The sequence below is a fragment of the Lingula anatina genome, chromosome 3 (assembly GCF_051362555.1).
Source record: "Lingula anatina isolate TDL-2025a chromosome 3, LinAna3.0, whole genome shotgun sequence".
NCBI classification, from domain to species: Eukaryota; Metazoa; Brachiopoda; class Lingulata; order Lingulida; family Lingulidae; genus Lingula; species Lingula anatina.
The window spans coordinates 24590645-24615612 of NC_141769.1; the positions used below are offsets into that span (position 1 = coordinate 24590645).

General features: G+C 34.0%; 4 protein-coding genes across 7 annotated transcripts; 2 read left to right on the forward strand and 2 right to left on the reverse strand.

The window, feature by feature from the left end:
- Positions 1-1461: 1461 nt before the first annotated feature.
- LOC106173487 (transcription initiation factor IIB-like) lies at positions 1462-13438 on the reverse strand. The gene is made up of 10 exons (XM_087009644.1): positions 13253-13438; positions 11661-11762; positions 7110-7191; positions 6710-6814; positions 6272-6358; positions 5437-5566; positions 4875-4984; positions 4201-4295; positions 3808-3884; positions 1462-3183 (listed from the first exon to the last, which is right to left on the reverse strand). The coding sequence occupies exons 1-10, from the start codon at positions 13270-13272 to the stop codon at positions 3050-3052; spliced, it is 942 nt and encodes a 313-aa protein (XP_086865770.1). The 5' UTR covers positions 13273-13438; the 3' UTR covers positions 1462-3049.
- A 64-nt stretch (positions 13439-13502) lies between these two features.
- On the forward strand, positions 13503-15604 carry LOC106171507 (endonuclease G, mitochondrial). Its single transcript, XM_013551892.2, has 3 exons — positions 13503-14215; positions 14578-14690; positions 14953-15604. The coding sequence occupies exons 1-3, from the start codon at positions 13649-13651 to the stop codon at positions 15227-15229; spliced, it is 957 nt and encodes a 318-aa protein (XP_013407346.2). The 5' UTR covers positions 13503-13648; the 3' UTR covers positions 15230-15604.
- A 179-nt stretch (positions 15605-15783) lies between these two features.
- Positions 15784-18043, reverse strand: LOC147763111 (transmembrane protein 203-like). Its single transcript, XM_087009645.1, has 2 exons — positions 17887-18043; positions 15784-17659 (listed from the first exon to the last, which is right to left on the reverse strand). Exon 2 carries the CDS (start codon positions 17305-17307, stop codon positions 16843-16845), a length of 465 nt encoding a protein of 154 aa, XP_086865771.1. The 5' UTR covers positions 17308-17659; positions 17887-18043; the 3' UTR covers positions 15784-16842.
- Positions 18044-18181: 138 nt separating this feature from the next.
- On the forward strand, positions 18182-24897 carry LOC106159531 (NADPH-dependent diflavin oxidoreductase 1-like). Of its 4 annotated transcripts, none has more exons than XM_087009640.1 (13): positions 18182-18259; positions 18962-19134; positions 19430-19507; positions 19850-19947; positions 20204-20404; positions 20741-20959; positions 21426-21547; positions 21951-22123; positions 22425-22580; positions 22871-23135; positions 23594-23712; positions 23979-24073; positions 24322-24897. In XM_087009640.1, exons 2-13 carry the CDS (start codon positions 18997-18999, stop codon positions 24464-24466), a joined length of 1809 nt encoding a protein of 602 aa, XP_086865766.1. In that variant the 5' UTR covers positions 18182-18259; positions 18962-18996; the 3' UTR covers positions 24467-24897. The 4 variants fall into 4 exon arrangements, with proteins under 4 accessions (XP_086865766.1, XP_086865767.1, XP_086865765.1 ...); XM_087009641.1 differs by having other exon boundaries at positions 18195-18259; positions 18845-19134; XM_087009639.1 differs by having other exon boundaries at positions 18247-18419; positions 18845-19134.
- Positions 24898-24968: the final 71 nt, after the last annotated feature.

Consider the following 24968-nt stretch of genomic DNA (forward strand, 5'->3'; position numbering starts at 1 on the left):
ATCCTTGGTGTGTATTTATATTTACATATTTTACGTCACCTACCAACAAAATCAAGAGGCGACAGAATGGTCAGATATTCCCTATCCAAAAAGGAGATGCTCCTCTGAATTTCCATGTTTTATATTCTGTATTCAATGTTATAAAAAAGGAGTGTAATGAACTGTTTTAAAAAAGCGCGTTTTTTTACCTTCAAAATTGGTCAAACAAACACATTTTGCAAATGAGCATTCTTCTCATTGATATGTACGATTATCTTATATTCAAAAATGTGAAAGTGGACATGCATAAATTCAACAAATAAAAAATGGCCATTAATCATCAAACCAATTAAATTAAAAAAATATTTAACTGATTTTTACACACACTGAACAAAAGGTTGCTCTTTGTTGAAGCATTCTGTTATATTGTGACAGCTACCAGGCACTAACGTTGTGATCTGATGGTCCAAGCTACTGTAATATTAATCAGGTCCCACCGGTAAATAGCACAAATGAATGTACATCATTAATACAAACTACATTAATGACAGAGATGTATACTTAACCGAATATAATTATTTTCAGCTGTGCCCGCAAACATTAATCAAACAGCATACTTTCCAGGGAAAGCTTAGAACAAATATGGTGTGCGCCAGGTGTGAGATTTCCAATGAGGACAGATGAAATTGGCTATTTGCCAGAGCCTTTGTGTTACGTGCCAAAAAGTCAAATGTTTGTGATCGTTCGTCAATAAACACCAGTAAAAGAATTATATCAACATGCCATTCATTAGCAACACGTTTTCGATGGTAAGTCGCAAAGAGTTATTTGAAATATGTAAAATTAATTAACATAAACTAGCTATGGAGACTTTTAAAAAGAGTCCATCGTCATTATAAGTTTTCTCGGCGAACTATTCAATATTTATCTCCATGCGAATAATTATCTATGCGACCCATTTGCTCAAAGGTTTACCGAAGATGTTCTTGCTCGAACACGTACATGTATAACAAAACACAGGGAATACCTATGAACATTGCCAATTATTAAAATGACCTAAGTTTATTATTGTGAAAGGAATAATATAAACAAAATATAATGGAGGGGAGGGGGTGTAAACAAAAGTGGAGGGCAAAAGATGGCAATCACTGAGCATAAAAATGCCATAAGATGTGAGCCTCTCAGCGAAGCACATATCTAGCCGCCTTTTTAAAAAGAAAGGATATAAAAATGTTTATCCACAAGAAAATGAATCAACTCGTTTCTTTGGGTTCGAGGATCAGTCTGGCTTTCATTTCTTAAAGAGGTTGAATTAATTACATGGTCATAACGGTCAAGATCAAAGCAAATCGAACCTCTCTGTTTGCATATGTGGCTTGATTTTACTGGGAAGAATCTTTTTTTAACTATTTCATTAGATTAACTTTCATTAACGCTACTTCACGCCGTTAGTGCAAGCCGTGTATATTATAACGAGCAATTATTTTCACCGTTTTATTTCAGCAAACTCTTATAGAAAGACCATGCTGTATAACAAATGCATACAAATTTCTACTGTTGGAGCACGATGTAAAAACGTACGGATACTATTTCCTATTATGTTGTATAATAAAGTAAAAAATCAATTTCTCCGAATAAATAAGTCGTGTCGTTATCGCAGTGTATTCATCTCGCGTGAGAATGCCATTTTCACTTTGTTCATGGCACCCTCACTTAGAATGTGACTGTCAAGCTTTTAAACGAGACTTCTTAACCAAGATTTCCAAAATGTTTATTACTCTTTGGTAAAATAGAAATGGTTCAATATCACCACTCCTGACAACAAATTTGCATTACGATAAATAGCGAAATCCATCGGTTTCAAGCTTTTCGGCAAATGGTGAAGAAACTGACACCGGAAGCAGATTTCATGAAATCACTTTGACTTATAAATTTCGGGTTTTAAAAAGGTCATTATTGTCTTTGTCCTATTTATTGAACATGACACAATGATGAGCATTCCAACTACTTGTGTTCACGGTTGATGCAAAAAAGGATTGAAATGCATATAAGTGCTTGAAATGCAATACAATATGTGCCTCAGATGAAAAGCATTTTGGTTTGTGATTCTCATCTTGAAGGCTCTTTTTTTGCTTTAAGCTATCCGATATCCCTGAACTCCAGATTCTAGCAGATGATTTTGATAAAAGGTAAGAAATTCAGTCTGCTGAAACGTCTACCCTTTACCTAATTTGATTCAAAAGAACTGTGCAAATTACAAACCCTCAACATAAGCTGGATGCAGGTGTCAACAGGAATGGTAGAATGCTTGGAACCGCAGTCCACTTCCCATTACTTTGTACAGGTCCCATATACTAACCCCAATACTCCGACTGACACTAACCAATATTTATCATATGGGACCCCGGATTTCCATTTCTAGGACTACCATTCCTGTCACACAGGGTACACATACAGGGTGCGATATTGATAACAGGCATTTTGTTCATGCAATAAAAATAACCAAACCTTAATCCCCACTATACATTGATATGTACAACAGCTGGTCTTAGCATGTATTTCCTATTAAGTGCTTTTTTTTTACGAAATATCTACCAGGCTACTTAAACAAACTGTTTCAATTTTTAATATGCCATCTTACAAAAATTTAGAAGTTTACATGTGCAAAAATAAAAAAATAATAATTATTATTATTTAATGCACACTCACACTGGAATATTCGATGACTTGTGTATATAAATCAACACAAATAGGTAACAGCTCTATATTAAGAGGTGAGAGAATGCATGATGTCAATCATGACAAACAAGGAAAGTCGTCTTACTGTGCTGGTAGACGATAGTATAGTTAGGCACCCATTTCAACCAGTGAAGTCAGAAGATATAGATATAACTGAAAGACCATATAAAGGTTTTAAAACAAAGAAAAATGACATAGGTCAGATCGTAAGCTTACGGTGCGTCCAATATGTTTTATGACATTATTATATAAAAAAAATTAATCAAAATTCATTAACACAGATTCCCAGAGTGAAAACAGTTACAAATACAAATATATTTCAGATGAAAGTCTATTGAGCAGGTAATTGATCGATTGAGGTGGCAAACTTGTAATCCTCTGGGAACAGCTGCACTGCCTTAGGATACATTAACTTGTAAGACTGCCTGATTGTCACCTCGGCAACACCGGCAATGTCTCCAATTTCTGGAATTATTACAATAATAAATATTAATCATACTACATGAAATACCAAAGTAACATCCTCACTTAGATGAATACAAAAATAATATACTAAATTAAATTTCTTGCCAATCAAAGGAATACCCTTTGACACTCACTGTTTTATCATTAATAATCTCTGAAAAAAAGGACCAGATTTAAACGTATTGTCATGTAAAAAGCAACTTACACGTTATATGTCTGTGAAAATACAATCTGCTTGATCAGAGATAATCAAAATATGTGTATGGAGTAAGGGGGAATTTGAATGACTAAGTGCTGGCCACTTTTATTTCAAAAGATTTCTTCCAAATGACGTGTTGGTCATCATTAGGAGAATAAACTGTTTTTACATTTGTTATTTGCAGATCTACATGTACATCTTTTTCCCTCCCTGAGCATGTTCTGCATTTAATATAAACATGTGCAAGTTAAATGTACTTCTATACTTCAATTGTCAGTTTTTTTACACCTTTAATACAAAAGGAGTACAACTGATTTATGTCAAAGCAGACTGAAATTTTAGTCTCAAAAGTTAAGACCACCTTTTGGGGCTTGCATTCTTCAGTGAAACAGGGCCCTACTCACAGCATATCACAGACAACTCACCTTTTTGGCTTTTCTTGTCCTCTGATGCTTGTGAGGCCATATAGATGGCAGCAGCAGCTATAGAGATTGGACTTCTCCTGTAAGTCAAACCCACATGGTATAACAGGATTACTCATTCAGGTAAACTCTTACAGGGGAATGGGACAATATGATAATCTAAGTACCATTAACAAAACCATTACCATTACCTTAAATAAAGCAAAATTAGTAACATAATTCCCTCGGTACTCTATCAAATATAGCCATTTCCTGACAGCTTCAATATTGGTCATTAGTCTACAACTTCTATTGTTAATGTACACAACAAATCTTCTTCACACACAAGTAATGAGCATGTTAACATTAAAAAAACATCATTGTTATTGGCTGTATCTTTGTTGATGTATCACCTACCCTGACACCAAATCCAGTTCCACTGCTTTCTTAGCTATATATGTGGCTGCCTTCTGGACTGAACTTGGTAAACCAAGATTGGAACAAAAACGGGACTAGAACAAAAATGAAGGTTTTATAAGTTATTAATTATCTGAGGGTGCAATGTGATCAAAATTTTCCATTTTCTCCAATTATATTAAACATTTATAACAATCTGTTCAAATCTCATATGCTGGCATCAGGAGAAAGTAAATAACCAGTATATCTAAAAGTGAAATTATTGACTCAGGGATAGCGCTAGAAATTTTTTCCGCTTAGCCAAATCATCACTTTTTTGTCAATTTGTTATGAAAATGGTTTTAGGTTGACTAAAATTCATCAAATCAAGTCCTTTTTGTTTAGCCAATTTAAGTCAGTTTTAGCATTTGGCTAAATTGGCAAGTGCCAGCGCTACCCCAGTGACTGTAATATAAAAATCACTATCATTACATACAGTTTTCAAAAGAATCATACATCTGTGCAATGTGTCTGTATCAAGTGAGTATGACAACATTGCATTGTTGGTTACCAAGTTTAAACAAAATATTAAAAGAAATACACAGCAAATCTGGAATGTATAATGTGTATTGAACCACAGAGCCAAAAGAGGTAGTATTCCTTATTCAGCTGTGTCAGGTTAATAAAATATTTACCATAAAATCCCCAGAGGTTATGGTGGAAACATCTGTCTCCAGATTCTTCACAATTGCTTTAAATGTTCTTCCGATTTCTTTCTTAGAGATTTTAGAAACAGCGCATATTTCTGAAACGAAAAAAAAAAAAATGACGTTAAAAATTTGGAACATTTAAATCAATATCGACTGTGATATTCAATTTTATAATCTTATAATAATTTGTTCTACATATTTTCAGTGTTTCAGATTTTCGTTCCTAAGAGGATCACAAGACTATTTTATCAACTAATAACATTGGTCACCCATTACGTAATATATTATTCATACAGCTTATATAACTGAAATGGGTATTACAACTATGCCTTCAAATAGTCACTGTTATCAGTTCAGAGATAAGCATTTAAACTGGTAACTGATATTACTACTAATTATATATGACTGATATGCCATCTGAGCATAAAAATACACTCAGCTGTTGATCTACAGCAGCTTAACTCTTTAAAAACTATGTGTGCATTTTTCTTCATATGAAGCTAACAATATCGAGTCCTTAAAATAAGAAAAAAAATTGAAATCTGACCTTTGAAAGTGCGGGGTACACCTTCCTGTCTACAGGCAATGTACAGACATGCAGAGGAAATGGCATCATTACTTTTTCCCTTCAGTGATTTGCTGTCATGAACTTGCTTGAACAGTGTGTTAGCTCTGTCCTATAAGAAACACAAAATTCACATCAGTTAAAAAAAGATAAATATCATTTTGTATTTTAGATACACACTACACATTTGAACTTTCTACAGTCCCCTATCCCCACAATTCCCTGTAAATTTTAAACATGTTCCCTTATTAATAAGGTACATCCTATTTAAATTTGTTGGGGAAATTCCTATTAAAAAAAGGTTTTTCGAATGTTAAATTATATTTTTTACACAATGAGTGAAATTAACACATTATAAGATTGGCTAAAACATTTGAAACTTTGAACTCCAATATAAGTTTACAGATCATAATTTTGTCAGCAGTTTTGGATACTGTGTACCTTGGTGATAAGAAATAGTGTTGGAATTTTTCAGGAAAATCACTTTTTTGGTCAACTGTATTAAGTTCTAACATGTAAGATGTGCCTTAAAAAACCAGCACACCACCATTCAATGCCTGTCACAGACAAATTTAAGGCCATAGTAAAAAAAAAAAACTTTGTGTGGCATATTGTCAATTTTTTTTGCTTACAAAAAGCCAAGGAACTTTTCAAACTTATGTTCACGTACCCAAAACGTTTTAGTGAAAATCAAGTGTGCTCCATAAAACCTTCAAGACAGGATTAACAGTCTCCAATCTTTAAACATATTTATTAATTATTACACTTTTGTATTGGATAAGAATACATTACAAAAGTGAAAGCCGAGTATACTCACTACTATCATCCTTGGCAGATTTAACCTGTCTGCCATCTGGGAAATCTCTCTAAAGGAATTCAGTAAAGTTCTATCGGAGCTGCTCATCTGCAAAAACATACAATGCGGATATTAATCACGATTGAACAATTTCTCTGCACACAGAACTATTTGGAGTTTGGCTCTATATTATCATTTAGACTAAAATGTTTTTTTTTTTTTAGGAAAGTGTCCTTTAGATAAGAAATTCCTGGCATGAAAATGCTCACAGTTAAATTGCACCTGCTGTACCAACATTACCTGATGTTAAATGTACAGTTTTTTTAATTACCTGTAGCATTGAGTGTTATAAATTCGTGACAGCAATCTTTACTTCTGTACAGGTACACTTTTTCAAAACAAAAAGAACATGAGTTAAAGCTATCCTTGCAAATTACTTAAACTTATTAATTTATTTACCGTTTTTCTGTTTTTGTAAGTGGGTCTCCCTTGGTCATCAACACTGGCCTCTCCTCCTGTGTAGGTAATTTCTGTAAAGAGATCACTGCCTCCAAGCAATGTATTCTGAAAGTAACATATCCATTAGTGGTTAAAAGGTTTATATATGTTAAGCCAGCATGTGCAAATGAAACATGCTAAAGTGTTGGTATTAATTAACATGACTACCACCTCTACAATGTACTGCTAATACTTCATATAAAACTCAGGGGCCTTTTGAAAACATTGTGCTGTTAATATTTCATATAAAACTGTAAAAAAATGCAAGGGGGCTCTTAAAAATAATTATATTTTTATATAGAATACTTTCTTTTGGCAACTGTTTTTATATTTGTAAAATTATATTCATAAAGTATCACACCTCTGGTCCACCAACACGAGAAGCATCTTTGGAATCTTTCTCGTTGCTAAATGTTCTCCATTCTGAACCCACATCAACAACTCTATGAAAAAGAAATAGAAAACAAAAAGAAACATAGTGTAGAACAGTTTCATTAGCTATGTTATTATAATAGACTTGTGAAGATTCTTTTGTCTATAGCTATTTATATTAGTTTGATCTTACCATCCAATATTTCATCTGCTTGCAGTCAGATTTCGTCAGGGAATGAGGTTGTGACAGGTATGACAACCTGTCACCCCCTCTGGTGTGCTATTTGGTCAGATCCCCCCCCCCCCTTGCCTGCCCCTCCCTTAGGAGTGGTAGGTAGAGGTTGGGTAGCTCAGTCCCATCATTCCGATTCAACTTGGCCCCATGTAAGCGGATGTTAATTGCTTCAAGAACTTTCCGGTGTAGATCTCGTGGCTCTCTTTCCAAGATTATTATGTCTTCTATGGTTGTTGATGTTATACAATGCCCTGTCTGTTCCTGGTGTTGGCTGAGGGCAGATTTTTTATCATGTTTTTTGATCGATTTTTGATGTTCAGCGATTCTTTCAGTTAAGGAACGTCCTGTCTCTCCGATGTATTTCTCTCCACACACCTGACAGGGAACAGACAGGGCATTGTATAACATCAACAACCATAGAAGACATAATAATCTTGGAAAGAGAGCCACGAGATCTACACCGGAAAGTTCTTGAAGCAATTAACATCCGCTTACATGGGGCCAAGTTGAATCGGAATGATGGGACTGAGCTACCCAACCTCTACCTACCACTCATAAGGGAGGGGCAGGCAAGGGGGGGGGGATCTGACCAAATAGCACACCAGAGGGGGTGACAGGTTGTCATACCTGTCACAACCTCATTCCCTGACGAAATCTGACTGCAAGCAGATGAAATATTGGATGGTAAGATCAAACTAATATAAATAGCTATAGACAAAAGAATCTTCACAAGTCTAAAAAGAAACATAAATATTTGTTATACCACACATTCTTGTATCATACTCAAGATATTTTCAATCTCAATATTTAAATGAAAAAACAAGGCAGCAAAGCTGTCAAATGTACAGACAAAGAACAGAAAATAAAGATGCAAATAAGTGAAAAATTAAATTTTCACAAAAAACTGTTAAATTGCCAGAAAAATTTACCAAACAGACTGTGTTGCCAATTGAAGCTGTATGTTAGACCCATGTTTCTTTCCTGTAAGTTTGAGAACAGTAAGTGACATGATTTCCCTTAAATGGTCATCATAGGAGCAGTGCCCAAAATAGGGGTTTCTTCAAATTTTGATGCAACATTACATAATGTTTAACAGCATAATGACAATCAAATGTTATTAATAAAATATTAGTAACATGGACATTCAGAAAATGTGACAAGCAAAAGTCTTCAAGATCATGGAACTTTAAAGTCACACCTTGAAAATGCCAATATGTGAAAAACTAAATTTTCACAAAAAACTGTTAAACTGCCAAAAAAATAAATAAATAAATAAATAAAAATACCAAACAGACTGCATTGCCTACTGAAGCTGTATTTTAGTCCCATGTTTCTTTCCTGTAAGTTTGAGAACAGTAAGTGACATGATTTTCCTTAAATGGTCATCATGGAAGCAGTGCCCAAAATAGGGGTTTCTTCAAATTTTGATGCAATATTACATAATGTTTAACAGCTTAATGACCATCAATTTTTAATTATAAAATATTAGTATCACAGATATTCAGAAAATGTGACTAGCAAAGGTCTTCAGGCCCATGGAACTTCAAAGTCACGCCTTGAAAATGCCAAAATGTAAACAAGTCAGCACTGTTCTGAAATGGGTTTATTTCCATTTTTAACACTTTTTTAACATAAAACAAAATAAACATTTTACTGCCATTTTATATGACCAACTAAGAAAATTGATGAGATGGGAAAAGTATCAATAGAACAGTGTTAAATGTCCAATTTCCTCCATTCTGAGATTCTGAACATAGTAGATGATTGAATCTGACAAACTGCAATGATATGAGTTTATTTCCATTTTTGACACTTTGTTACACAATACATGATAACAAGTTTACCATGTTTTTTACATAATCAACTAACAATGTTGTAAAGATGCAGGAAATATCAAACAAACACTTTTAGGCATCTTATTAGTTAAATAATGAGACTGTTAACATGCCTAATAATTGAATTTGAGGAAATGTGAAAAACAGTATAACTTCTAAAATAATGGCCCGATTATGCTGATTTTCAAACTCAACCTGCGTTTTAGTAAGATTGACCACTCCTGTGAGTATAATTACAATTGGCCAATCCGTTTTTCTTATATTGTGTTATCAGTGTTGTATTTATATTGAAAATAGTGAAAAAACAGCATAAATTCCCTAAAAATGGCCCAATCATGCTGATTTTCGAACTTGACCTGCGTATTATGAATATTCATCAGTTCTGTAAGTTTCAAGTCAAAAGGTAAAATGGTTTTCCACTTATCGTGTTATCGGTGCTGCATATATGCTGAAAAAAGTGAAAAAACAGCATAAATTCCCTAAAAGTGACCCGATCATGCTGATTTTCGAACTTGACCTGTGTATTATGAATATTCATCAGTTCTGTAAGTTTCAAGTCAAAAGGTAAAATGGTTTTCCACTTATCGTGTTATCGGTGCTGCATATATGCTGAAAAAAGTGAAAAAACAGCATAAATTCCACAAAAGTGACCCGATCATGCTGATTTTCGAACTTGACCTGTGTATTATGAATATTCATCAGTTCTGTAAGTTTCAAGTCAAAAGGTAAAATGGTTTTCCACTTATCGTGTTATCGGTGCTGCATATATGCTGAAAAAAGTGAAAAAACAGCATAAATTCCCTAAAAGTGACCCGATCATGCTGATTTTCGAACTTGACCTGCGTATTATGAATATTCATCAGTTCTGCAAGTTTCAAGTCAAAAGGTAAAATGGTTTTCCACTTATCGTGTTATCGGTAAAAGTGCACGGCGACGACGACGGCGACGACGACAGACACAGATGATGGCTATATGTACAGACACATCTGTGTCTGTACATAAAAAATGCAGTTTTACATTTAAATGAGAAATGAAGTTTCATATTTAAATTTGGGAATTCAAAATGAAAAACTTTAGCAGTGAAAAGTATTAAATCAATGATGTGATCTGTATGGTTTGAGATTATAGGGCCATATCACAGAATATTATTATGTTCAACTCAAATCATGAATAACTAAACAAAGCTCCACCATAACAAACACTGGATAAATTACAGACTGAAATACAGATGTACTAGTATGTGTGAAAAAATGGCATTGTATCTCTTTGTTTATTTTATTATTTAACATTCAGGTTCTTCAAAAACAAATTAACATGAAGAATAGTTTACAACAGTACTACCTTCATCAAATAAAAATGCAAACCTTTCATTCATTCCCTTTTTTCATTCTTATCTACATCTACCAAGCAAATAATTTATGATATAGACCAATATATCCAGAGTCTTTTTCTACATACAGAATATGTATTAAAACATGTTAAATACCATGCCTTCACAACTTCTCTACTGTCACAGTTTTACCAGTATATGAAGCACCAGTGAAATTTCGCAGTTTTGCTATTTGCATGGGCATACTCACCACCATACATTTCAATGCAGGTCTCCCAAATAAAGACAGTATTGTCAAATTGGTGCATTTTATACATTGCTTCTATCTGATTAGACATCTTTTATCATGCTTTTTCTCAAAATGGGAATACAATCAATATCTTGATCAAATAACATTATACTGTGAAATCCTTCAACAAAAGAAAATAGGTCACACTTGACTCAACATCCAATTTCAGCTACTAATTATAATATATAATTTGTGTTTGTGGGCTCTTTACATTTTCTTACAATGCATTCAAATGCATCATATTTATTTTATTATTATCATCATAATAGCCTTCTGACGACATTAAAAATTATATCCTGGTTGTTTTGAACCCATTTACACCTTACAGGAAAAATCATCATTACATGTTCAACCACTGATGCCAAGACTGAAAGCTTGGCAAATGATTAGGAGAGCATGTACCAAATCAAAAAGTGTGGTGAGGCAATGGAATAGAGTGTTACAATAACTTCTCAAGAGAATAGTTTTTAATATAGTATTGACAAATATTAACTAGTAGTCTATCTGTAACCTACCTTTTTCTCCACAACCACAACCTACCTGTCTCCCACAACCTATATGTTTTCTGCAACCTCAACCTACCTGACAACCACAACCTACCTGTCTCATACAACCACAACCTGTTTCCCACAACCTACCTGTCTTCCTCAACCATTATCTACCTGTCATATGCCAACGCAATAGATTTTACGCACCTCCCCCACCCCCAATCCCCAAGTAGTCATCTAGTTTGTCATCTGTGACCCATCTGTCTCCCTGACTCTCCCACAACAACTAACCTGTCTCCCACAACCACAACCTACCTGTTTCCCACAACCAACCTGTCTTCCACAACCACAACCATAACCTACCTGTCTCCCACAACCAGTCCACATTCAGGGCAGATCATGTCCCCAGCATGGTAGTCCTCCACCAGGATAGCATCTGGGTGACTGGGGCAGGTCACATTAGCACTGGAAGATATTTTTATATTATAAAAGCATATATATATGATCATTAGGCAGCATGAATGTCAGTAGAATAATATAGATTCACTACCAGTAACATGACTAATTTGGACAGATACTGTCAACAAACTATTAAAACTGGTACTAGTACTAGTAAGTGTTCTACTTTCATATCAGTTAAAAGTCTGCTACTGATACCAGTACAGTGAATTTTTACTATTTTAAAATATATCAATGCCACCATTAATGCAAACAGAGGACTAAGGTAGAGCAGAGGCAACAGGAACCCACACCCCAACCCAGATAAACATTTATGTCAGTCCTAATATTTTGACTCTTACTTCAAATTAAAATATATATGCTTTTATATATGCACTCAACAATATTTATAAGAAAGAGTCAAAATGATATATATACAAATACCCCCTTGTGTACCTCTATTTTGATAACCTTATGTTTTTATATTACTGATCTCGAAAAAAAAAAATTTTTTTGGCCTCCCAGCAGTAATAATATGACAAAGATCAGACAAATAATCCTTAATTTAAAATGCTATTTTATAATAAAATCATTCAGTGACTGATGAAATCTCCCATTAACTGATATGTAAATCTGTCCCTTGTGATACAATAGGCTATAAACTTCCTTAAAAAATCATTGTCCTAATGTCAGGTCATTGGATAGAGTTTGGCGTGTGCCTCAATCATGTCAGTAATTACTTTTTAAGAGAAGGAGAGGGGAGTGATAGACTTCTTTATTGTTCTGTTGCTTTTCACAAATGAATCCAATAGATAAAAAAAAATACATAGATATATTTCTGATCGCATCTGTTAAAATTAGGCCTATCTGATTTACTGTCAAGAATGTAAAGAAAAATTAACATAATTAAGTTTTACTCTACTAAGCAGGCACACAATATAAAAATCTCAGGGTATCACTATTCAAAATATGTTAAATAATCATAAATGGGTGGTCTTGGGAAACACTTTAAGAAATAAAATCACCACTGGTTATAATGAATTATAAAATGCTTATTTTGACAAAACCAGGAAGTAACTTATACATCTAAATTGTCCGTTTTTTTTTTTTTTTTTCAGTCACACGGTGGCTTTTACAGGACTGCTGCATAAAAAAAAGATAAAAACAGAGAGTTTTCAATCTTAAAACAGATATCCCTTTCTTTTGTATAAAGGCGTACTGAATACATCGTTAAAAACAATGCAGGTATGAAACATTTCCTGCAACACCGCACCAACAACTAAAATTACATAAACGTCACTGTTCGGCCTTCGTCTGAAAATTCCCATTGTTTCATTTAGACAGGTTGTCATAATTCCATCCTTCAGTCGATTTACCAGTATTTCTAACTTAAGAACCAAATGCACCAATATAATTGCATGTGGAATACACTTTGATTTTCTAAGTGTTTTCCTGAAACATTCCTATTTTTCACGGATGAAAAGCGCAGTTTTCATGAGAGATTGTGTTCAACTTACCCTCTACTTGTTGACGCCATCTATAATTTTGATGTCCTTAGATGGCGCTAACCAAGATAGTCCCATCTACATATCTTTTTTATTAATCTGTCGCAAAGATTTTATGCCATATACATTTAACCGCTCATTTATACGCATATTCAGTGGCCTTAAATAGCGACAATTTGACGAATCTTTACATATATTTTACTTAAATTGCGTCAAATATAACTGATTGAAAACGAGGACAGTTTCTGAAACGAGACTCGGAATCCCCAAATGGTAATTCCCCCATGTTGGTGGCAGTCGCTTATCCAACAACCACGTACAGATTTATATAGCATCGAATCCCAACAGTAGGTATCGAATTTGCTAACTCAAGTGATATCAACGCTATTTTTAAGCATTTTTACTGACATGTCCAAAATACGCTGGGCCACGGTAGCATCTTCTTTGTCGTGTCTGGGAATTGGAAGTTTTCTTGGGAAGATCTACGGAACACGGTGCCATGATAGCTGTGCATCATGCAATGAACCCCTGCATTATTTTTCACTGCCAGTAGCCGAAGCAAAAGTCAACACAGAACTCCAGGTACCAGTCACTCCGATTCGACAAGAAATTTTTGCGAAGGGGGATGCACCGACTGGAAATAACAGGGTTTCTCAAATAATGCGATTCGGTTTTCCTGGGCTTGACAACGTCCGCACTCTCAAGGACTACGTAATCTCCTACGACCGTCGAAATCGCACCGCGAATTGGGTCTTTGAGCACCTGACTCCGGAAAATGTTGCGTACAGTGAATACGTCGACAGGAAACATTGTGAGTTTGTGGAAGATGAAAGTTTTCACCCCTATCACAGGGCGAGGAATGAGGATTATAAAGGCAGTGGATATGATCGAGGGCACCTGGCAGCAGCGGCGAACCACAGGTCTTCCTTACAAGCTATGGGAGAGACATTTCTTTTAAGTAACATTTCCCCACAGGTACATGTATGCATCTTTATTATAGATGGCAGGCAACCACGTGGTGACTCTTCTTCACTTTATTTTTTTTAACTTAAAGTATTTGAAAAACTAATTTCATAACATAAGTATATATAAGTTATTTTAAGTAAATTTGGTAATTGATTATACAGTGTGAGTTACATGATTTTTAATGCAGTTATCACAAATTTCCCATTTAGTGCAGATTGTTCCTGATACAGAAAGTAAGTACAAGAAGTGAATTTTGCAAACAAAATGATAAAGCATGTTGGGGGAAAATGGAATATCATGGTTTTAAAATAATTTAACTATAAAAAAGTCCACTTATACATTTGCTCATTGTTGTCTGTATTGCTTTTCAGGTTGGCAAAGGTTTCAATCGTGATGCATGGAACAAGTTGGAAAATTATGTCAGAAAATTGACCAAAAATCACCCCAATGTCTATGTTTGTACAGGGCCTTTGTATCTTCCTAGGTAACTGTTAAAGACACTCATACTTTGACTGTTTGGCACAAGTTAAATAAATCCTTATTTTTTCTTGTAACTGAAATGACATATTTTTTTCTTCTACACATTCATTTGTATAATTTAACTCACAAGAGAATATCTAGACACATTTTCATTTTATTCTTAAGTCTACAAAAAAGCTGTCAAATTGTAATAGTTGATAATAATATTGGGCACAGTTGTTTCTGATTATAATTTAACTTCTCTTTTTATTTATTTTGCATTTTAGAAAAGAACCAGATGGCAAAACCTATGTCAAGTATGAAGTGATAGGAAAAAACAATGTAGCTGTTCCAACACATTTTTTCAAAGTAATTGTCATGGAAAATGACAAAGGTGACTTCCACTTACAGTCATTTGTAATGCCTAACCAAGCCCTTCCAGACAATATTAATTTATTTAACTATCAGGTGCCTGTTGATTCCATCGAGAGAGCTTCTGGACTATTAATGTTTGAGAGGTTGCCTAGAGACAGGCTCAAGTACATTAATGGCAAAAAGATATGATTAAAATACAGGCTGTGTCACGATCTCACAACTGCTTTTCAATGGTCAGGTGGTGCAGCAAGAAGATAAATAATAAACTTTATCTAATGAAGATATCCTCTTATTATCTAACTTATGAAAAGTATGGAATGATTATCAAGGTTTTTAACAGCAATTGAAGTAGGTACATAATGGCTTTTAGTGTGGAATGGTTTTGCTGGTGTACATTTAGTAACAAGCTGAGGAATGTGCGCTGTGTTTCACATTTTTTTTTTTATCATGTGGGCAAAGTTGTGTCAAAATGTGTCAAAATTTACATATTGAAAATAAGCAAGATATTTTGGTTTTTTTGTAGAACAAAGTGAGAAACAAATCGTGAAACTGAATTGTAAAAGATTAGAAATAAAACCTTGTCCTAATCACAAACTAGATGTCTTTTAATTTGCATTTGTGTATACATCATATTAATTTTTTTTTCTGTCTTGATCATTACTTAACAATTTCACAAATTTTCTACTTTTCTTGTTAACTATTGCATGACCAAGTTTTATTATTAAACAAAGTTAACTACATGGTTAAAACATGTAAAATGTTTTATGTATCCCTTTTATTACATATGCACAAAATATTGGTTACATAGAGTGAAAATTGTATTGCTTGTATAATAATTCCCAATAAAAGAAAAAATGTCAATGTCTAATCCAACTAACAATTTTCAATAATTCATACACAGTATGGCAAGTTTGAAATATCCAGATGACTCTTGACCAGTGTTTGCCCCTTAGGAAAATAAGTTGCTGGACCGAAAGTCCAGCCATCTTGAAAAGGAGCTGGACTGAATGTCTGATGGGTGGGAAAACTTCTCAGCCCGTTCTGAAAGTTGTCAGCCCCGGGCAGACCGTCCAGCCTTAATTTCTAACACTGCTCTTGACTGTAAATTGAAAAGCTCTTTGACAACAGTGTATGACATATACCTTTTCATCAGCATCTCATGATCTCTTTCAGCTTTAATCTCCAGTGTTAATACGTATAACCATCTCAAGTCTTTTTATATTTTGTGATAAATACAGAATCTTTCAGTGTAAAATGTATCATTAAATTGCAACTTACAAGTAGCAACTGCTAAATTTTGAAGTTCAAAGTTTATTGAACATTACAATCCTATTTTCCCCAAAGAAAAAAAAATTAAAAGATAGCATGTGTATATTTTAGAACCTGTAAATTCACTTTTCCTTTATACATGTACTTGGTTCTGTTTGGCAATAAATCCAATACACAAAATGGCTTAATGAGAAATACTGATGCTGTCACTGTTGTTTAATTTATCAAATGTAAATTGATGACTGCTTTATGTTGCAGATAAAGACTGGGTTCAGGATATCAAGAAATTTTAAATTTACATTATTTATGAAATTGATAAAATTTCTAATTCATTATCACTGAAAAACTGAAAATTATAGTACCTTGGACATTAGAAAAATTTATGCAATGTTGTTATGTAATGAATAATTCTTAACAAATATTGATGTAATGAGATGAAATAAACATTTATAAAAATTGCTGTGAACCAAGAGAACATTTAATATAGTTTTAAATATTTACAAAAATTTACAGTTAATTATATTTTAAGAAATTCAATGAATTTGACAAACACGAACCATAAGTATCATCAACACTATAAACACAGGGGACAATATTTCTGAATATAACAACATAGTCTCTCCAGCAAATCTTTTGCACAGTAATATCTGCGTCACAAATATATTGATGATAACAACTGAAGAAGATAACAGTCTCACTGCAGCCGACCTTATGTCCATGGATTTATACATTCTGATGAATACAATAACACAAAAGTAACCATTCATTCCATCGGCTGCATATAATGGGACAAATACATGCCACCATGTGATATCAACCGCATTCTCTTGCTTCAGTACCAGCAGTAGGGAAAATATTAGTAAGGCCACTAAGTTGGTCAGTATTTCGCAGGTGGTCATCCCAAACCACAAGGCCAGTTCTTTTAGTGTGAAAAACATGATGTATGTTGTGCTTCTGGCTGACGTAGATCCGTCTCTTGGAAAACGCCACCATTCCATACAGTTAAATAAATAACGAGAAGGATATGATCCCCAAAGTGGCGACTTTTATAACTCCTCTGAAGTATTCAGTAATATCTTAATGCCATGGCTGATTGAAGTGCAATGCAAGGCATAACTTTATGATCACAGCAATCCAAATGAAAAGTGACCAGTAAGTTTTTGCAGGGATTTCAAATATTTTTGTGCAAAAAATTAAGTCGTTGATGTCTTTCTCTTGGATTAAACCGAGATTATCCAACAGCGTATTCAGTGATTGTCCTGTAAATCTTTCTTCACTTGGGTACAGTGTTACACAGATATTCCCTTCTTGAAAAGTTTTCCTTCCTTTAATTCATAGACCCTGCTGCACCTGAAATTAAGAAATAAAGAGTAATAACTTCCATTCAATGCTAGATGTAGACTACGTTAAAATTAAAATGACAAACAGGAAAAGATCAACAAATTTTTAGTTCAAAATCCAACTCTTTTAAAATTCGTAAAGACGACTGCCTATTAAGTTTTTATGTGCTCAGAGTAATGTTACCACTATGCTTACAGACATTTAGACCGAAAAGCACAAACACTTTGGCTGCTTACTTGATTTGGTTTTGTGCAGTTAATAATTTCCTATTTAGATTGTTTTTGTGCAGGCCAGCTTCCAGCAATAAAGTGAAAACTATATGATTATTTCCTTGAATTAAGGGTATTCCGGCTGCACTTAAGATGATATATATATGATATTAAATTTAAGTTTCTTGCGATAAAATTTAATTATTATAAATGTTTTTTACATTTTTTATTATGTTTTATGTATCTTTAGGTGATTTTCTCGGCAAAACTTGACTTTGCAGCAACAACTAATAATTAGAGAACTAGTCATCTTGTTAGCATCCCACAATGCATTGCTTATTCAAAACTTCCGGATTTCCCATGTGAGATGATGGAAAACCAGATTTGAAGAAACTGCTGAGTTAGTGTGCTTATTTAATGCTCTTAAATGACCAGTTTTGCTTTTTATGCTAGAGCAAACAGGATGTACTGAATCTGTTCTCTTCTCATGTATTTTGTACCCTAAGGGTATTTCTAAGCGACAAACTATAGACTATAGAGTCGATCATTCATAATTATTTGTAAGTTAACCATTTATAAAATTGAATTTTAACTTGATTCAGAGAAAGCAATGCTTTATACCTTTTATAATCCCACACGTTACAAGTGACGATTTACTTTTTTTAATTCACAAAAAGTGAATCAAGTTTGTAGAATATATGTCAGTAGTGAGAAGTTCATGGAACCTGCTGTTCTCTCAACTACTAGTATTTCCATTCATTCATACACAGATCTCATCCTAGCACGAAAATTCATACGTTAGCACTCCTATCGACGATTCTGATATGTATTGGCTGTGCTAGGATAGGAGTGCTAACGCATGAATTTTCGTGCTCATCTCACCCCTAAATGGGAAATTTGCACTACAGTGGAATAACAATATCATCTTTGTCTCTACATGTACATACTTTAACTGACTGACTCATTGTTTTCTGTTACTTTTCAGACCAGTCTTACTTTATGCCAGTGAAACTTCGGACTTTGGGAAAACTGGTACTGTGCTTGGTATTAGTCTTATTGATAAAATCACTAAAACAGAGACTGTCTGATTATTTTTCAATAGTGTTATCAGAAACTCACCACAGCTGTTGGTGAGCTATGGAGGAAAGTCATAAGCTCCTTGTGCTATATGGCAGCCAGACAGGGACAGCTCAGGATGTGGCTGAGAGAGTGGGCAGGGAGGGAAAGAGAAGATGGTTTTCTGTGCAAGTTATGGCACTGGATGATTACAATGTGGTAAGTGTGTGTGTGTGTATGTGTGCAAGCTCATAATTAAATGGTAAAGGAAATTCTTGGTATACAGACATTCAGAAGAAACAATCCAAAATTATTTATTGTTATTTATTTATATAAATTAATTTTTTATCTATCTATTATTGTATTTATTTTCTAAAGGAGACTGAAACAAGTCTCATAAGTCCCACTTTGGTTACTATGCATATCAACTATCCTAACCTCTTATAAAATCATTTATTTTGTCTTCATGACAAACTTTCTTTTTATACACTGTGTTTCTGCATGTTTCTGTCAGGCTAAGCTGATAGAAGAGGGTCTTGTGGTACTGGTATGTGCCACCACTGGACAAGGTGACACCCCAGATAACATGAAGGTAAATTGTGAAATACTATTATATTATCTTGAAATATATCCAGGATTGTTTCTTATAGTTAACTAAAAAAAATTTCTGCTCTCACTGTTAATCAATTGAATTTTACTCATGAAGGTTTAATCTGATTCACTCACGTGTAATAATTCTGAAAGGTAGTCAAGCTTTCGGTCTATTCTTTAGCCCTTGGTCAAACCATTGTGAGCTTAGTGTCACTGAAGACACCTAGCTTACTTTTTATGTACAGACACATCACCTTTTTAAATAAAGGTATGGCATGCTGCATAAATTATTATATGTGTCTTATGTGGAAATCTAATGTGATAACTTCCTGTTCATATTCAGATGTTCTGGCGGTTCATCATGAGGAAAAATTTGCCAGGAAATTCCTTGTCTAATGTCAAGTATGGCACTATTGCTATGGGAGACTCATCCTATCAAAAGTAGGGCATAGCTTGTACATTTTCTCAGTTTACATTTAATGTAAGAGTTTTTTATTTGTTTGTTTTTTTATTCTTGAAAAAAAATTGATATTATATGTCAATTAAAGGAACTTTTGGATATTGTGAAAATTTGATGTTTTCTGCAGTCTTTTTGCAGCACCAGAGACAAATTAAGTCTGTAGATTTATACCAGCAAAATTTGTTGTTGATGTTTTATATACTATAAAAATTTCCTTTGGTTTCTTCTTTCTCACAGGTATAATGTTGTTGGAAAAAAGATTTTCAAGAGATTTGAGCAGTTGGGAGCCACAGCTGTCCTTCCTATCTGTCTTGGAGATGACCAGCATGAATTGGGGCCTGACTCGGCCATTGACCCCTGGCTGACGTTGTTTTGGGACAAGGCTCTCAAAATGTTTCCTTTACCGCCAGAAAAATCTATAATTAGTGCTGATGTTCTGTGAGTGAAGTATTTGTTTTCATCTTACTGTCAAATGATGTTTTTTTCTGTTTCTAAAGCAATGTATAAATAAGTGGGTTTTTTTTGTTAATTACTGGTAAAAGGTAAAACCTCATTTCTGTTCTTACACTGTCTGATAGGGTTTTATAAATGGTGATGATTAAAATTGTAAATTTCCAATTTTTCCTCATGCTATTGATGAACGCTATTAAAACTCTCAACATATTTTAACAGCTCTGATTGGCTCACTGTCCTGAAAACATCTCGTCATCCTAGATCAATGTGTGCATTGATTAAGAATCTTTTGTTTCATTATTTTTCTTGATGTCATTTTAGACCCCCACCAAAGTACAAAGTCCAGTTTTTGAGCGATAACGATGACAAGAAGCAGATGACATGTCCGCCATCTTTCTCTGGTGGCAGTGAAACTAAAGAGTTGCCATCGCAGAAATGCCCATATCTGTCCAAGATGTTGTCCAACCAGAGAGTGACTGCAGATGACCACTGGCAGGACGTCAGGCTGATAACCTTTGATATAAGTGATTGTTATATAAAGTAAATACTTTTTACATTCTTGTTTTTTAGCAAAAAAACAATGGGGTTGTAATAGCTGAGGATTAAAATTATTTCAAACAAATTTTACAAGAAAAACCACACTAAATACAATAAAAAGAATTGGAGTTTTAAGAAAGCTACATGTATATGAACATAAAAGCAGAGGGTAAGAACTGTAACATTCTGTATGGTTGGGGCCCCATTTTAGATTCAGTATTGAACTTAAGATTTTGAACAACAAAAAAACTGAAGTTGTACAACTGCAACACATTAAACTGTTACACACTACCAAAATTCTTTGCTCAAAATTGAAATGCTGTTACATACTTAATTTGAAGGCAAGATGGTTAAGTTTGTAGTTGGTTGAAAACAAACAAAATAGTACTTCTACTACTACTACTACTACTACTACTACTACTACTACTACTACTACTAATAATAATAATAATAATGTGCACTACTTCAGATATTCTCCTGGTGATGTATTGATGGTACAGCCAAGAAACATGACAGATGTAGTGGAAGAATTTATACAGTATCTTAATTTAGACCCAAACAAACAGTTCATACTGAAAGAGAGTGACCCAGGTGAGACATTTTCATTTTGTTTATAAAAAAAAAAAAATTAATTGAAACTTGGACCAGTGGATGTGAAGTTTGTTTTTCCATTTTAGACTGCTTCCTCAGTGTCCTGTATTTGTCTTGGCAATTTAGAAAGCTTGGTGAAACCTATACAACTTGGTTATTAAAACCTCCAGTTCAACTCATTTAGATCATTAATGCATTGTTAAGTAAAAAAAAATCAATGTGACTTTTAGCAAAAGACCAGTTGCCTCATGTTTAATAATCAGACTTGTTCATTTTGATAAAGCTGCACTGTTTATGTCTAACTCATAGTCACACTTTCATAGTTAACTTCCTATTTTGCCAAAATTGACTGTAACCTGAAATGCTATATGTAAAACTTAAATAATTTTTTTTTTGTTTCAAGACATTCCACTGCCAAATGATCTGCCGCAACCCTGCACAGTACGCCATCTAGTGGAAAATTATCTTGACATTGCTGGAGTGCCTAGAAGATATTTTTTTGAATTGATGCACCTTCTAGCAAAGGACAATCTAGAAAAAGAAAAACTGGGTGAATTTGCCACTGCAGAGGGACAGGTAACTTCATCATTGATAAATTTCTAATTTAAAAAAATTATAATTTATTGTTGGTGCTCACAACCTCAAGACAACCATTACACAAGATAACTATAATGTCAACAAGAACTACACTTATACATAGTTATACAGCTAATTGTGAATCTTAGAAGAATAATACTCATACACTACACATAAAAGTAAACATTTTTTTGTAGAAATCATAAGTAGTTCAGCAAGAACCTCACCCATATTTTATAAAAAAATTTTAATACTTCTGCAAAAACCTTACCCATATTACAGATCATTGAAAACATTTCAGCAAGAGCTGTATTCGTATTGCAATCGACCAAGAAGAACCACTCTGGAGGTCTTGCAGGACTTCCCCCACACAGGACCCACGGTACCATTTGAGTATCTGTTTGACCTCATCCCACCTCTGCTACCCAGAGCTTTCTCCATTGCTTCTTCTCAGATGGTATGTATGAGCTTATATGTATTCCACTATTTTATTATTTGATTTTTCATCTGAACTAAAAAAATTATAGTCACTGTTTGCTGTTTTTACCATATGTAATATTTATTTCTGAGAATGGTTGCTGGATACTGAAAGTCCGGTATTACTAGTGTAGATTTACAATATAATTGTGTGAGAGAAAAAAGATTAATTTATTGTTTTATATCTGATGAAGAAAAAATATTTCTTGGATTTTGCATTTCTGTTTTGTTAATAATTATATTTGCTACTTGGAACTTTTTATTTGACAGGTCAATCCCAGCCAAGTACAAATACTAATGGCAGTTGTAGAATATAAAACCATTATTAAGAAACCAAGGAGAGGTGTATGCTCTACATGGCTAGCCAGTGTTGACCCACAGGAAGAGCCTGATATAAGAATACCCATATGGGTGAAGCGTGGGACCATAGCATTTCCGCAGAAAGATGACCCACCAGTGATGATGATAGGGCCAGGAACAGGGGTGGCTCCTTTTCGAAATTATATTCAGGACAGAGTTATGAGGAATGTAGGAGGTAAGAGAGTTTACAGTTTACAGATGAAATTTTCAGGGTAGGTGGGAAATGGGTTAACTTAGAAGTGATTAGTTTTTTTTGTGGTGATCCAGATCAATAATCAATCAATAATCAATAACAATAAAAAACCGCTGCCTTGGTGGAGATTTGCGCTCTCGGAGTGCTTTTCTAGTTGTAAATAAAGGGAGACTGAGGGGAAAGGTTGGGGGGGGGGGTGAAAGAGACATTACCAAGTGGAAACTTGGCCTTGATGATAGCTTATTAGATCATTTTGAGTTAATTGATAAGCAGAAATAGGCTTTCATGACAGGGGTGAGGTTGCCAAAATATTTTTAAAAGTGTTTATTATGTTAAATTTCAAAGTCCATTCTATTTATAGGTTAAAAGACCACCCTTCTAGCCTAATGCTGTGTTCATTTAAAAAAAGAAATGTATATGAACTGTTTTATATATTCCAGGCAATTATTTGTTCTTTGGCTGTAGGAATGAAGCCAAGGATTTCTACTGTGCCAAAGAGTGGCAGGAATATGTGAACAGAGGCTTCCTGCAGTTGTTTACGGCTTTCTCTAGAGATCAGGTAGCAACACCAGTCTGTTATCATCTTCTTGTATAAAGTTCATTGTAACTTTTATGCACAGTCTTATTTTGTCCAATATACTATACATTTGTTTTCTTTGTTTTGATTAAGTAGGTCTTGGATGTCAAAATTCTGCCAATATGACCCTTATTGCCTCCTAATACAAAATGTGGTTTTACTTTCACTAAGTGACCAAGGTGACTTGAGCAAATCTTTCCCCTCCTAGTAGTTTTTTTTATCATTAGACAAGTGAATTTTATTTTCAGGAAGACAAGGTTTATGTTCACCACAGAATGTTGGAGCAGAAGAAGTTGTTGTGGGAACTTATTGATAAGAAGGGAGCATATGTCTACATTGCTGGGTAAGTGGATCTCTGCTTGAGGTCAGTCAGTAAGTCAAGAAAAACTGTGAAAAAAACTTTTTCAATGCACTGTTTATGTATTCATAATGGTGTTTGCCTTAAGACGTGAAGTAAAATACGATAATATAAAGTAAGAAATTGTTCATGATAAATATGCACCAACAAAGGCTTACTACAATCACAATGGCAGTGGTGCATTCAATTACAGTAAACTATATTATAAATTATTGTATTTTTCTCTTTTTTAGCAATGCAAAACAGATGCCGGATGATGTAAAAGGAGCTTTAAAGACCACCGTCATGGTAGAGGGTGCTATGTCAGAAGACAAGGCAGAACAGTATATAAGACAAATGGAGAAAACTAGGCATTATCAAGTAGAAACATGGTCTTGATGATAGCTGAAGTTCATTTTAAATTAAGAATTAGCTTTTCATGACATCAACACCATGAGGAATAATTTAAGCATTTTTTATTGTTATGTACTATTAGTTGGAGATATGCAAAGTTATTTGAGAGAATTTCATTTGAAAAGAAATACTGTCATAACTTGGTATAACAAAAATCCATACCACAACATTCCCAATTGTTTAGTTTAGTGAGTTTGCAAATGGTTTATGCCAGGAACGAAAGTACCCAATTTATCATCTGGATTTACAGTCAAATACAATTGTTTCACTGTGAACAAGTTGCTCAGTTGGGAAAAGTACTGCAAAAAGAAACCTTTAAAAGGATCTATTTAGTTTTCTGTATTTCAAAGCTGTGTAGATTGTCACTAGTAACTTCAACACAGCAAATTCAAATAAACTTCGCAATAGACATTGAACAGATTTTTTTCAGACTGAAAAAAAAAAACATTCTGTAAATTACACTCAACTCGCTGGACAAGAAAAATAA